Below are 15084 nucleotides of genomic sequence, written 5' to 3'. Positions count from 1 at the left end.
TAGAAAGTGCTTTTTATTGAAGCTTATCTGTTTGTCTCTGAAGTCTCAGGACCAACTTGTCCTTTTCCTCTTTTATGCATTCGTCGGTCCCTGCAGCTCCCACACTTCTTAGCCTGTGCCTCCTCTCAGAGCTATCTTAACACACCGGTCTCTGGACCTCCTACGTATCCACCTTTCATCTTCCTCTTACGGTTGGCCTTCTGTCCTATCATTTCTGTGACACCTCTCCCCATCTACCCCCTCAGTCCTCACCCTAGGAACAGTATCACGACGTTTGTGTAGAACATGCTCTTTTCTTCCCAACGTTGATGGATACATTCCACAGTGCCCCTCCGCACATTCCAACTGTAAACAAAGAGTTCCCTTTCACTCGCCCTCCCCCAGTCTAAACTCTTGAGTTTTGTGAACGCAGTTGCCCAGTCTGCCCCTTGACCCTTCACGTCCTGTCTTCAGCCCTCCACTTCGGAGGCAGTACTACGGTGCCCTTCCTGCGATGCGCAGGAAATCCTTACGCGGACACCTCAATCCCGGGTGCACACCGCGCTCCGCCTTCCCGGAAAGTAGATCCGGCCAGGCAGACAAAAGTTTGGAGAAGTTGGGTCGGTGCAAGTGAGAGCCAGGGGGGCGGGCCGGGCAGCCGGGCGGTGGCGCGAGCCGACGCGTGGACAGACCTGCGAAGACAGCGGCTACCGTGGGCCCTGCCAGCCACGCGCGGACCCTCTCGCTGGGGCATGCTTCGGGATCGCGGGCGCCCGGCACCTGGGCCGTTCGCTGAGCCCCGGTGCGTGGCTTGCATCCCAGGAATCCGAGCCCCGGGGAACCCGAGACCGGCCTCTGGCCGAAAGAGTGCAGCGTGCCCGGCGAGGAGGGGGCTGCAGGCCCCAGATCCGTGGGCATGGAGCGGTTAGGGGAGAAAGCCAGTCGTCTGCTAGAAAAGTTGAGACTTTCGGACTCCGGCAGCGCCAAGTTCGGCCGCAGAAAGGGCGAAGCGAGCCGGTCTGGGTCTGATGGGACCCCCGGAGCAGGCAAGGGACGCCTGAGTGGGCTAGGGGGACCTAGGAAATCAGGACACCGAGGAGCGAATGGGGGGCCTGGGGATGAAGCTTTGGAACCGGCCAGGGAGCAAGGGCCCCTGGACGCCGAGCGGAACGCACGCGGCTCCTTTGAAGCGCAGCGCTTCGAAGGGTCCTTTCCCGGGGGGCCGCCGCCCACTCGAGCCTTGCCTCTGCCCCTGTCGTCGCCTCCTGATTTTCGGTTGGAGACCACGGCTCCAGCCCTTAGCCCTCGCTCCAGCTTCGCCAGTAGCTCGGCCAGCGATGCGAGCAAGCCATCCAGCCCCCGGGGCAGCCTGCTGCTGGACGGAGCGGGGGCCAGCGGAGCCGGTGGTAGCCGCCCGTGCAGCAATCGGACCAGCGGCATCAGCATGGGCTACGACCAGCGCCACGGGAGCCCGCTGCCTGCGGGGCCGTGCCTATTTGGCCTCCCCCTGACCACTGCTCCTTCGGGCTACTCCTCCGGAGGGGTTCCATCCGCCTATCCGGAACTCCACGCTGCCCTCGACCGACTATGCGCTCATCGGCCGGTGGGTTTCGGCTGCCAGGAGAGCCGTCACTCTTACCCCCCGGCCCTGGGCAGCCCCGGAGCTCTAACCGGAGCCGTGGTGGGAACAGCGGGTCCTTTGGAGAGACGTGGGACGCAACCCGGACGTCACTCGGTTACGGGCTACGGGGACTGCGCCGCGGGAGCCCGTTACCAGGACGAGCTAACAGCACTGCTGCGTTTGACGGTGGCTACCGGTGGGCGAGAAGCCGGTGCCCGCGGGGAACCCTTGGGGATTGAGCCGTCGGGTCTGGAGGAGTCTCCTGGTTCCTTCGTTCCAGAGGCCTCCCGATCCCGGATACGGGAGCCAGAGGCCAGAGAAGATTACTTTGGTAAGTAGGAGAGAAGAGGCTAGGGGACCGACAGACCAGACCCGTCAACGCGTGCGGTTACCCATCGCCCCGACGGCACAAACTGCTGGGGGCCGGGAGTTGCAGGTGGAGACCCCGGATTAGAAAGGGGGCCAGAGGGATGGAAAAGGGCGAACCCTAGAGCACTTGCTCGGTCCAGCCAGGTTTCTTATGGGACCAGGCTCATGATCCCTGACAAACCCAACTCTTGATTTTTCTCAGAAGTCCCGTTTTTCTCAAGCAGCGTGGCACACCGGCCTGTCGCAGTAGGAGGCCTCGTAAGGAGGAGGCGCTGCGGGGCCTGGAGAGCATCCTCCCGCGCCCCCCTCGCGGCTGGGCTCCTGCAAGCTCCGGCGTGCCGCGCCCCCACCCGCTCCTTGCTCCACCCGTAGGAATTCGGGGAATGCGCGGGGGGCGGGGCGGGCGGCCGCGTGCGTGCCGACTCCTGCCCTGGCGCTCCAGGTGCCGTGGGCGACGCCCGCCAGGCGGAGGGGTGGGGAGCGTGTGCTTGCGTTGGGGGATGTTTGCTAGCTCTCCCGCGCGCTCCTGGCTGCTGTCGGGGAAATGGAACCTGGTAGGGAAGCCTGGACAACCTAGAATGGAAAGCAAGACTCAAGTCCTGCCCCGCCCCAGTCCTGATGGTGAGGTGTGTGCTGGTGGCCTTTAAAAATAGGCCAGTACCTATCCGCCTATTTGCACCAGCTTCCGGAAGTGGAGGCAAAACCAGGGACCCTCCTGAGTACCATGTCTTACCTGACTGATTACCTCCATAACTTGACCAGCATCCAGAAGGAAGTAGCCCTACCTCCCCATGCCTGTTGAGGAAACCTGGCCGTAGACTCTCTCCAGTACTCGAAATTTTAAAGAAGCACTGATCGGTGGTTAGAGCTAGATTTATCAAAACCCATAGTCATTAATTATAAAAAGCAGTTAGGATTTGAATGTGGAGGACTCCCACACACCCCTGGACTATGGGGAGGAAGGTCTTCAGTTTTTCAAGTACCCTCGGTTTTCCCAGCATTCATGTTCCTCCCCTGTCCCCGACCCCCATGTCTAGAAATAAGAACTCAGAGGACAATTGGAAATTCAAAGGTGGCGGCAGAACCTTAGTGGGTTAGAAGAGACTGAGTTCAACACACACACACACATTTTTTTTTTTTTTCTGCCTTCTGGGAAAGAGGGGATGCAGAGCAGAGATGAAAATCACTCCGATCGAGGGAAACAGTAGCAGGGCCTATTTAGGAATTTCCTTTTGAGACCCAAGAGAGAGCTGGGAAAACAGAAGTCTCACTGGCTAAACCATCAGAGCCCAAAGAGAGAAAGACTCAGTGCTGTACAATAGCAGGAAGAAGCTAGGTGGATGTTCTGTGAGGCGAGGCGAGGCAAAGATACCTGAGCAGCTTCCTCTTAACACAATGCCCATGGCTTCCCGCAGAAAGGCTCTGCCAGGACCCCCTGGTATGTCAACCTGAGGCACATTTCCCTGGTCCTGGTTCTTTTGAACTCAGAAATGAGGCCAGGTTGCCTCCTCTGACGGAGCCCCTACAAGCAGACTCTTTGTGTTCTAGTGCTAGCCTGATGCTCCCCTTTTCCTGCTGCCTCTGGTAAGGGGCCCTCTTCCTTGGCTTCAGCTCTGCCCAGCTGCCAGAGGGTGGGAGCAGAACAGGCCTGGGCCCATCAGTTGCTGCAGCTGCTGCACCAGCTCCCAGAGCCCCTGGGCAAAGACTGGGATGGGCCCCAACAGGCAGGGAGTGTGGCAGGGTGCCGAGGGGGAGAGGTGGGGCAGGCCCGTTGGGATCTGCTCCCCAAAGACAGGTCTTAGCCCTCAGTCATGGGCCTGGAATTGGGGAGTGGAGGGAAGGAAGAACACACCCAGGAAAGGCTGGTTCCAGAACCAGGTGTGTGCAAGTACTTTAGTGGAGAGTGTCGGGGAAGAGCAGCTGAGCCCTGTTCCACAGGGCAGGGAGGAGGTAGGGTCTGCTACTGGCTGCCCCCAACCTCCAAAATCCTGTACAGTCCTGGTCCCAGAAAACCCAACTATGTTCTTAGCAGTAAACACAGGAGTGTTCGCATGGCCCATCTGCATAAAAGACCTTCTGCTAGGCCAGGCCAAGTTTTATGGATGATAAAACTGAAGTCCCAGGAAGACTTCCGGGGCCTGGATTGCTTCCTTTAGGAAGTTTTCCCAGGTGCGGCCGACCCCCTGTACTGGCATCTCCCACCTCCCAAGAAACAAAGGGTCTTTAACGTAGCCATTTTTTTTCTATTCTTTTTTTCGGAACGTAGCCATTTTTTTAAAAAATTAGGTTGTATGCTAAGCACAAAAGATGCATTCGGAGACTATCCGGAAATTAGTAAGAATGGCTCTGCCTGGTCAAGGGCTTACAGCATCCTACTTTTGGGGTTTTTTTTATGTTTTTGAGACAGGGTCGTAGCTCGATCTCAGGTTTCACCTGCTGTGTAGCCAAGGAAACCGGGAGCCTCTGCCTCTGTCTCCTGGGTGCTGGGTTACAGCTCATACCCTCACACCTATTTATCTGGTGCCAGGGATGGAACCCAGGGCTTTGTACATGGTAGGCCAGCATTCTACAGGTTGAGCTTACAGCTCCAACCCCCTGCATCCCGTTTCTAGTTGCCCTATCTTCCCCAAAGGACACTGTGTCCCTTGGCACATCGGGCACTCGCAGTCAAGAAAGCGTGGGCATCCCTGGGTTTGGGCAGGGGAAATGGAGTGTGACTGTCCCCAACTCTTCTTGTCTCAGGCACCTGTATCAAGTGCAACAAAGGTATCTATGGGCAGAGCAATGCCTGCCAGGCCCTGGACAGCCTCTACCACACCCAGTGCTTTGTCTGCTGCTCCTGTGGTGAGTGTACCTGCTACTCAAACCCCCCAGCCCCCACTCAGCCAAACCCCTATGCAGAGGAGCACCTGTCCCAGCCCATAGCTGTCCCACTCACTCCCTAGTCTGAGCGCTACCTGCCTTTGCCTCCCCGGGCTGGGTCAGCTTTCTAGTCTCCTGTGGCGGCTCTTCCTCTGAACCTCCCTTTCTCTTGTGCCTCCCTGCTGGCCCAGCTTTGGGCTCCAGCCCCACCTCTTCTTTGGTGAGGTTTGGTCTTGGGCAGCAGAGTTGCCTGGGGCGACGGTGAAAGACTGGAATGTGGGAAGGGCGGGTGTGGGCTGGGGGAATGGGGAGGTGTGGGGGGTTCTGGGGGGGGGAGGTTTTCTCTTGGCTGGTCAGAGTTCAGCCACCTCGCTGGAGTGGAGGCCATCAGGCCATGCCAAGCTGATGACATCACACCGGAGGAATGTCTGCCGCTGCTGTTAGCTCAGGAGGCCCTCTGTGGGGGTGCTCCCCCCACCACACCCTCCCTCACCTCTCATTATCCGCTCCACACTGCTTACCCATTCTGATTCCTCGCTAACCCTCTAATCTCCTATCTCTGCCTGTCTGACTCTACCACTCAGCTCTCTTCCTCCCCCAGCTTCTGCCTGCGTCTCTCTGGGCTGATTTGGCTGTCCTTTTCATTGCCTCTTCCTGGTGTCCCACGTCCCCCACCCCCTCCTCCTCCCCCTACCCCCTCTTCCTTTCCCATGTCAGTAAGTGAGCCTTTCTTGAGGACCCTCTCCCTCCCCGGACCCTCTCCCTCCCCCGGCAGAACCGGAACTAGATTGAATGGGAAACTTGCCCCTTCTGCACTCTGTTTCTTCTTGCTTATCTTTGACCACTCAGAGCTAAAGTCTGCCATGGAGAGCTGGGGGAAAATCCCAGGCAGCCTCTGACCCCAAAGACTCCTGCGTTCCTCTAAGCTCCCCAATGAAGCAGTTGTTCCAAAGATACCCTGACCACCACAGAGGCTGTGCCAGGAAGGAGCTGGGCAGATACGTGAGAATCGGGTACCTTCCATGGAAGCAAGGAAACCCAGGCTAAAAGACCCTAGAGGCCAAGGCCTGGGGCCAGTACTCCATGCAAATCTGAGTGATTTCTAGTCAGAGCTTCTTACCAGGTGCCCCAGCCTGGCTGACCGTGGCCTTCTCTTAGGTGGCTCCCCAGGCACTGGGTCCTGAGGGTTTGGGTGGCAGACAGCTATTGAAGACACAGGAGCTAGAGGAGGATCGAGCAGAAATGTCGTTTGGCTGGAATGAGGCCAAAGCCAGTTGGAATTGTATCGTACAGGACATTTTCCTCTTTGAAGCGGGCTTAACTATGTAGGCCAAGCTGACCTTAAACTCTTGGTCCTTCTGTCTCTGTCCACATGGATATGGGGTTTTAGTTTGAGAAGGGAGAATAGAATAGACAACAGTTAGGAAGAGAAGCTTTGAAGTCCAGATGTCCTGTCAATGTTGGGGGACAGGGACCAGAGGAGGACAGCCCTGTGTGTGGGCTCCAGAGTTAACCTCCAGCGCCTTCTATGCTGCTTCTAGGACGAACTTTGCGATGCAAGGCTTTCTACAGCGTCAACGGCTCTGTCTACTGTGAGGAAGATTATCTGGTGAGCGAAGGGCCTAGACTTGGCTTTTGTGCTGGGACACTGGTGGCCGTCAGGTTCCATCATCGTTTCCAGTGTGGTAACTGTCCTGTCTCCGCTCCAGTTTTCAGGGTTTCAGGAGGCAGCTGAGAAGTGCTGTGTCTGTGGCCACTTGATTCTAGAGAAGGTAAGAAATGCAGCTTCAGCCGAGTCCTGGAAGCCACCGGCCTGAAGGGCAAGAGCTGGTGACTTTGAAAATAGGGAGCCTGTTGCTAATGATCACGTTCATGCCATTCCTCCCCAGAGCTGCCTCACAGTGCTACCCCTGTGAGAGCAAGGCCATAGTCTGAGCCTCCTGGGCTTCTGTGATCTGTCCCCTCCCCGATTATGGACACAGCCACCTTCTAGCCTGAGCTATGTGATTAGGCTCCCTCTTCTGCTACTGGTTGGAAACAACTGGAACACAGTTTTCTTTTCTGTATGAAAAAGAAAATGGGGGCTGGAGAGATGGCTCAGCGGTTAAGAGCACCGACTGCTCTTCCAGAGGTCCTGAGTTCAATTCCCAGCAACCACATGGTGGCTCACAACCATCTGTAAGGAGATCCGATGCCCTATTCTGGTGTGTCTGAAGACAGCAACAGTGTACTTATATATAATAAATGAATAAATAAAAGAAAAAAAAAGAAAATGGAATGGGATTATGGTTTACAGGAACCATGATTCTTGACTGTGGCTTTCTAGTAGATAACCTGGGAAGAACTGAAAAAAGAAATTTCGGCACCCACCTCCAGTTGTAATAAAAAAGGTGTGGCCTGGGGCTGTAGTTCTGTTAGTCGATCGAATGCCATGGGACGGCCCTGCACAAACCAGTCATAGTGTGGCAAGAGGATCTGGGGTTCAAGGTCATCCTCAGCTACATAGTGGTGTGGTTTGGGGCTTTTTAAAAAAAAAGTCCTGGCTGGGGCTGGAGAGATGGCTCAGTGGTTAAGAGTACTGAATGCTCTTCCAGAGGTCCTGAGTTCAAATCCCAGCAACACATGGTGGCTCACAACCATCTGTAATGAGAGCTGATGCTCTTTTCTGGTGTGTCTGAGGACAGCTACAGTGTACTTAAATAAATAAATAAATCTTAAAAAAAAAAAAAAAAAAGTCCTGGCTGTCCTGGAACTCTTAGAGATCGGCCTGCCTCTGCCTCCCGAGTGCTGGCACTAAAGCTCTGCCCGGCTGCTGCCAGGTTCCATAGAGCTCTTAAGGCCAGTCTAAATACTTTGGACCCTGTCTCCAAGAGATAAAAAAACACCAAAATTCATAGACCTGGAAGTTTCTTTGACCTTTCCCGGGGTTTTATGCCTTCATTTTAAGACTCCTTGGTCCCCTCAAATTGTGTAGCATTCTTCTAGGAGGACAGGAGGGGGTTGGAAAGGAGCGTAATAGGTAGCTGGAGAGCGGAGGCGGAGCGGAGACTGATCCTCCTCCCACCCTGCGAGCCAGATCCTCCAGGCCATGGGGAAGTCCTATCATCCAGGCTGCTTCCGGTGCATCGTTTGTAACAAGTGCCTGGACGGCGTCCCCTTCACTGTGGACTTCTCCAACCAGGTGTACTGTGTGACTGACTACCACAAGTGAGTCCGACCCCCGGGGGGTGGAATGTGGGCCTGGGCCCAGGGAGTGAGTCCTCAACTCATCACTACCTTCCTTTTTAGAAATTACGCCCCGAAATGTGCAGCCTGTGGACAGCCCATCCTCCCCTCAGAGGTCAGTGTATCAGAGTTCCTCGGGGTGGCCTCTTGGGAGGAGATGGGGACAGGCAGCCTGGCCTCCCTTGGGAAGTGGCACTCCGGAGGAATGTACATTCCGTGAGAGATTCCCGTGTGACTCTGCTCTTGGGGTCAGTACCCTGACCTAAACATCCGGACCCAGACATGCTGGGCCTGGGCTCCATATCTTCTGTCCCTGTACAGAGAACAAGGCTTTCTTGGAAGTGAAGGTCACCAGATACAGGGACTGAAAAAGGGTAAAACTATCCTTAAACTGGCGAAAACAGGGATAGGGATTATTTAAACTGTGTGTGGATTGGGCGTGCCTAGAGGAAAAGCTACTGGCCTCTTAGACTGGCTTGTGCTCAGCCTTTTCCTTTCCCTGCCCCTCCCCCCCTCCCTTGCTTCTGTGTACACGGGAGCTAGCAGGTAAGGCTGAGCCTCTGTGGAGGAGAGCTGCACCAATGGAGGCATAGTGTACTGGGACAATGCCAGGGTAGCAGGTAGCCTTCTGGTAGGAGTTGCTACATACATGTTAGCCACATAGTATCTAAGTGCAGAGAGGCTTCTGTGGGATCTGCTCCGTGGAACCAGGGTTTCTGTGGTATCAGATGGGGATTTGGGGATACCATGCTGTGCTTATCCTCACGAGACTCTCCGTGTTTCAGGGCTGTGAGGACATTGTGAGGGTGATATCCATGGACCGTGATTATCACTTTGAGTGCTACCACTGTGAGGTATGTATTGGGGTAAGAAAATCAGAATTTGGAACTGGGGGGGAATCTGTCTTGGGATGGCTGGGCATCTATGGAAGGGACCATCTACAGGGAACCAGGACACTGCTGTGACCTATGTCCAGTCTCGCTTGTCCTCTAGCTTCTCTTTCTGATCCTAGTTGTTTTTAAATCTGGAATCTGGTTTCCCCAGCATCTGAACTGCTGGGATGGGTCTTGTCTCATTATTTCTGCTGCTGCAGTGACACCTGGTGGCCAGAAGAAGTATTTCTCGGGTTTTCAGTTCAGGTCCACCCATACACCCCTTACACACACACACACACACACACACACACACACACACACACTCTCTCTCTCTCTCTCTCTCTCTCTCTCTCTCTCTCTCTCTCTCTCTCTCTCTCTCTTCTGGTAACTGGGAGTCTGGTATGGACCAGAGCAGACTCCAGGGATGGCCCCGGTGTCAGGAGCCTGGGTTGACGTGAACTAGTTGCCTTCCTCCCTAGGACTGCCGCATGCAGCTGAGTGACGAGGAAGGTTGCTGCTGTTTCCCCCTTGACGGACATTTGCTCTGCCACGGCTGTCACATGCAGCGCCTCAGTGCCCGACAGCCCCCTACCAACTATATCTGAGCTGTAGTTACTGCTGCCATCACCACTGTTGAGAAATTCTCTGGCCAGCTGAGGCAAGGAGCATGCTCTACAATCCTTGTGAAGAGGTCTCTGGGGAGGCCCCGAAGGCCAGACACCCAAAGATCCTAACATTCCAAATGACCTGTGGAGGAGGAACCTTCTTCGCGGGCAGCCTGTGCTACAGCAGATGTGATGTGGCAGGCACGGTGGGTTTCAGTACTTCCTGAACATCAGATTATAATGTATCTTTTCAGTGTATGTTTCTGTACCAATCAAAACAATGTTCCGGTGCTGGATCACATGAGAGGGCATCACAGAAACCACCCCAGTCTGTTGTACCCTTCACATAGGGTTAGCTTGGCCTTTCCCACAGTATCCTATCTTTGTCTGCATGAAGGGCTGGAAGCCTTGGACTTCATGATGAGTCATTTCTTGGCTATCTCCCTAAGGACTAGAGAGCTCCCCCATCTGTCTGCTGGGACTGAGACCAGCTCTGGGGGCAGGATGGGGTGTGCCTTGCTGCCTGTGTTGCCTGTTTCTCAGGGACCTGGGGAGGCTAACTGGGGCCTGTCCTTGGTTGCTGTTTTGTTCCGCTGGTAATGAGCAGGTTTCTGGATGTGAAACTTGCCCCATGAATAGGCTGTCCCAGAAGCTTCCCCCACTCCCGGGGTTTAAGTGCACTGAGCCCTCTAGCCGAGCATATGTGGATACATTGTATCCGTGTGAGCCTGTGCATCTCCCTCCTGTACTCTTTTTCTCAGGTGACTTACACTTAGTTCCCTAGCAGTAGCCTATCTTTTGAGACCCATTTCTTAAAGGGATCCTGCACTGGATCTGATCTGCTTACCACCCCACAACTCAAGGCTTTGGGGAAGCTGGAGAGAAGAAAATAGGTTGACTTGGTTCTAGCCACTTGGCTGAAACTTGAATTCACCTTAAGCCGGAGGACTTAAAGCCAGGACCCTTGCTGGCTGAAAGTTAGGTTCCTTGGATGACCAGGTTGCCAAGAGTTCCACCCACTATGGAGTGTTTTTATAGCTGCCTAAACGTTCTGCTCTTCTCGTTACACTGAGCGTTCAGTGGTTTCTGCCTGTTCATCAAGAGTCCTTCAGAGCTATTAGCAACCTACATTTATCAACTTTGTGGCACTTTGTGGTACACTTGCACCCTGCCGTCACGTCCTGGGTGTCTTCCTATGCTATCACTTCTCTTGACACTTAAAAAAAAAAGTTTAAATTCTAGCAATAAATACAATTGATAATACAGATGTGAGTGTATTGTGTTTCTTTGGTATTCATTATGTGTTCATAAGCATGCCTTGAGGATGTAAAGGAACTCCATACAGATTTGCCTTTGTCTGGGTCCTCCATTCATATTGTTAAAATAGAATTGGGCCATAAACAAGTGAGTCTGACCTCCTGAGGAGAGAAGATCCAGCCTTGAGGGTTATTCTAAGACCACCGTGCCAGCCATTCTGGGAGTCACACGAACAGGGTCTCAGTGGAGATGAGAACAGACCCACACAGTCGGATAAGAACTCAGAGAAATGTATTTTCAGAGGAACTTCCTGAAATTTGGATTGCTTGTTCTGCAGCTGAATCTTCTGAGCTATTATGGAATAAGTCACAAGAGTCCCGAGACTGACATTTTTTCCCACTAGGCTGGGGGAAAGGCAAACTTGTGTAGCTGTATGCCCAGCCTCTAGCTTCTGAGTTTAGTGTAGGAATCAGTCACTGTGCTTGTGGCTTCCTTCTCTAGCACCCAGCTGGCTCATTCCTGTCTAGTACTGCCTGGGGCTCCCCAAGAGTTGTTAACCAGTGGTTCTCTTCTCCCTGTGAGGAAATGAGTTTTAATACCTTAGAGGGGCAGGCTGTAGCAGAGAAGTAACCCCAGTAGCCCCCTGTATCAGCACAGGTTCCCATATTCCACTTGCTAGATTACCCTTGATGTTTATGTTTACTGTTTGCAGTCTCGGGTAATTGCTGGGCTGGTTTCAAGGGTATGGCAGCAGGTAGTCCTCATGCATGCAGCACCCTTGGACACCGCTTTACTAACCAGTACTAGTCAGATGGAGAAGGGAGGGTGGCAAGTAAGGACCTCTCTGTCCGCTGAAAGCTCCAAGATTAGGAAGGGTCAGGCTTTGACAGCTGTCTCATGTTCTTGGCTCCGGACAAATTCAGGTCACCAAGAACTCAAATATAGGTTAAGGAGGATGGGGGATGGGGAGCAAGATTATTCAACAGGTCGAGGCACTTTGCCACCAAGCCTGATGACCTAAGTCCCCAAAACTCACATGATGGAACAAGAGAACCGGATCCCACAAGATGACTTCTGATCTCCACCGGAGTTGTGGTGGCTGAAGTACAGAGGGTAGAAACATTACCAAAGGGTGTGAGGGAGACCTGGGCACATAGGCTTGTTCATACCTGTGTGTCCAGCATTCCTGGAGGGGAATCAGGAGACCTGGGCACGTAGGCTCATACCTGTGGGTCCAGCATTCAAGGATGGGAATCAGGAGAACAAAAGTTTGAGACTGAGGCCCGGGAGAGATGGCTCAGAGGTTAAGAGTACTCGTGGCTCTTACAGAGGACCCAGGATCTGTTCCTAGCACCCACTTCTGACCTCCGCAGGCACTGGGCATGAATATGGTACACAGACACACAAACACATAGCAAAAACATCCATATACATACGAATAAATACTTAAAATCTTTCTGGTCTCTAGCACAATGGTATGTGCCTGTACTTCCAGCACTGGGGGAGGGGGATATGAAGGGGACTGAGGCAGGAGGATTCAAAAATTTGGGGCTAACCTGGGTTAAAGGCTAAAATGTAGCTCAATGGAACATTTGCGTGTACTCTGTCACTATAGATGGAGGTGGGGCAAGTTCGAATGGTTCTTCCTTTTTCTTCTTTTTGTTTTGCTGTTTTGTTTTCTTTCTGTTGTTTTTCTGAGACAGGGCTGCTTCCTATTTCTTTTATAAACTCTTGTGTTGCGTGTCATTGTAAAATGGCATGCAACACGCTTGACTTCTGCTCCCTAAAGTTTTTTTTTTTCAAGATTATTTTATTTATATGTGAGTACACTGTAGCCGTCTTCAGACACACCAGAAGAGAACATCCCATTGCAGATGGTTGTGAGCCACCATGTGGTTGCTGGGAATTGAACTCAGGACCTCTGGAAGAGCAGTCAGTGCTCCTAACCACTGAGCCGTCTCTCCAGCCCCAAAAAGAATTTTTTTAATTTAATGAATGTTTTTGCCTTTAAGTGCATCTTGTGTTCCTGGTGACTCCAAACAGGAAGTGGTTATCAGATCGTTTGGCACTGGAGTTACAGACTGCTGTGAGCAGCCATGTTGAAGCTGAGAATCCGATCTGGATCCCCTGAAAAGGCACCCAGTGTTTTCACTGCTGAGCCACCTTTCTAGTCCTTGTTTTAAATCTCAATCTCAATCTCTCTCTCTCTCTCTCTCTCTCTCTCTCTCTCTCTCTCTCTCTCTCTCTCTCTCTGTGTGTGTGTGTGTGTGTGTGTGTGTGTCAGTGTCATGTGTGTGCATGATTGCCCAAAAAGACTAAAAGAGGGTGTCAGGCCCTCCCTCCAGGAGCTGGAGTTACAGGCAGTGGTGAGTAACCTGATGCGACTGCTAGGGACTGAACTCGTGCCCTCTGCAGGAGCAATAAGCATTCTCACCTACCGAGCCATCTCTCCAGTACATTTAATACATTAATACATTTAAAACATTTAAATGTATTAATTATTTATTTTATATGCGTACTCTGTCTCCATGCACACGACCAGAAGAGGGCATCGGATCCCATTACAGATGGTTGTGAGCCACCATGTGGTTGCTGGGAATTGAACTCAGGACCTCTGGAAGAGCAGTCAGTGCTCTTAACCACTGAACCATCTCTCCAGCCCCTTATTTTTTCATTTTCATTTTTGTTTTTACAAGATGTTTTCTCTGTGTAGCCTGGCTGTCCTAGAATTTGCTCTGTAGACCAGGCTGGCCCCAAACTCACAGAGATCCACCTGCCTCTGCCTCCTGAGTGCTGGCATTAAATGGGTACACCACCACTCATTACCTGGTTCTATTTTAATTTTTTTTTTTACAATTATTTCTTTATGGGAGAGGGGCATGTATCCACCACCACCCACATGTAGAGGTCAGAGGTCCATCCTCTTGAATTCAGGTCATCAGGTCAAATGCCTTTACCTACTGAGCCATTTTGCTGGTCCAGCAAATTCTTTTTACTGTGTATTAAATACTATTTTGCTTCCAGTTTGACTTGGAAAGGATGGGGTTGGCTGTGTCAGGAGGAAGAGCAGTGGTTAGCTTTAGCGGGGGAAAGCATGATTTTAGACAGTCCCATCTCCTTCCTTCTTGAATGAAGACACAAGTGACCTGGGGACATAGTGCAGTGGGTGGGGGCACCTGCTCTACCAGTGGGCATCTGAGCTCCAATCCCAGCCTCCAGGTAAATGCCAGGCATGGCTGTGTGCACTATAACCCGAGCATGGTGGAGACAGAATGTTGCATCCTTGAAGATAGCTGGCCGGTAAACCTATGCCAAACAGCAAGTTTCTGCTTCAGTGAGAGATCCTGCCTGCAGGCAGTAAGACAGAGAGTAATAGAAGAAGACACCCTGTGTCCTGTTGCACGTGAAACACACTCATGCATACATACCACACACACACACACACACACACATACACACACACATACACACACATACACACACAAAGCACATACATACACACATCACATACAAACACACACACCACATACATACACACATCACATACAAACACACACACACACCACATACATACACACATCACATACAAACACACACACATACACACACAAAGCACATACATACACATGTCACATACAAACACCATACATACACACACCACATACATACACACAACACATACAAACACACATCACATACAAACACCATACATACGGGGCTGGGGATTTAGCTCAGTGGTAGAGCGCTTACCTAGGAAGCGCAAGGCCCTGGGTTCGGTCCCCAGCTCTGAAAAAAAAAAAAAACCCAAACACCATACATACATACATACACACACCACATACATACACACATCACATACAAACACCATACACACACATACACACATACCACATACATACACACATCACATACAAACACCATACACACACACCACATACATACACACATCACACATAAACACCATACATACATATATATACACACATCACATACAAACACCATACATACATACATACATACACACACACCACATACATACACACATCACATACAAACACCATACACACACACATACACACATACCACATACATACACACATCACATACAAACATCATACACACACACCACATACATACACACATCACACATAAACACCATACATACATATATATACATACATACACCACATACATACACACATCACATACAAACACCATACATACATATATACACATCACATATAAACACCACACATATATATACATATCACACAAACAATATCCAACACAC

The 15084-nt window shown here is 51.9% G+C and overlaps 1 protein-coding gene across 1 annotated transcript; it reads left to right on the top strand.

Moving 5' to 3' along the window:
- Positions 1-573: 573 nt before the first annotated feature.
- On the top strand, positions 574-10801 carry Ajuba (ajuba LIM protein). Its single transcript, NM_053503.1, is given in 8 exon segments — positions 574-1931; positions 4712-4813; positions 6373-6440; positions 6541-6603; positions 7908-8038; positions 8120-8171; positions 8842-8910; positions 9411-10801. Coding segments are annotated over 8 exon segments (1647 nt in total). The 5' UTR covers positions 574-895; the 3' UTR covers positions 9537-10801.
- The last annotated feature ends 4283 nt before the right edge of the window (positions 10802-15084 follow it).

Source organism: Rattus norvegicus, chromosome 15 (assembly GCF_021556685.1).
Source record: "Rattus norvegicus strain SHRSP/BbbUtx chromosome 15, alternate assembly SHRSP_T2T, whole genome shotgun sequence".
NCBI lineage: Eukaryota > Metazoa > Chordata > Mammalia > Rodentia > Muridae > Rattus > Rattus norvegicus.
This window is presented reverse-complemented; position numbering and strand designations above follow the sequence as displayed.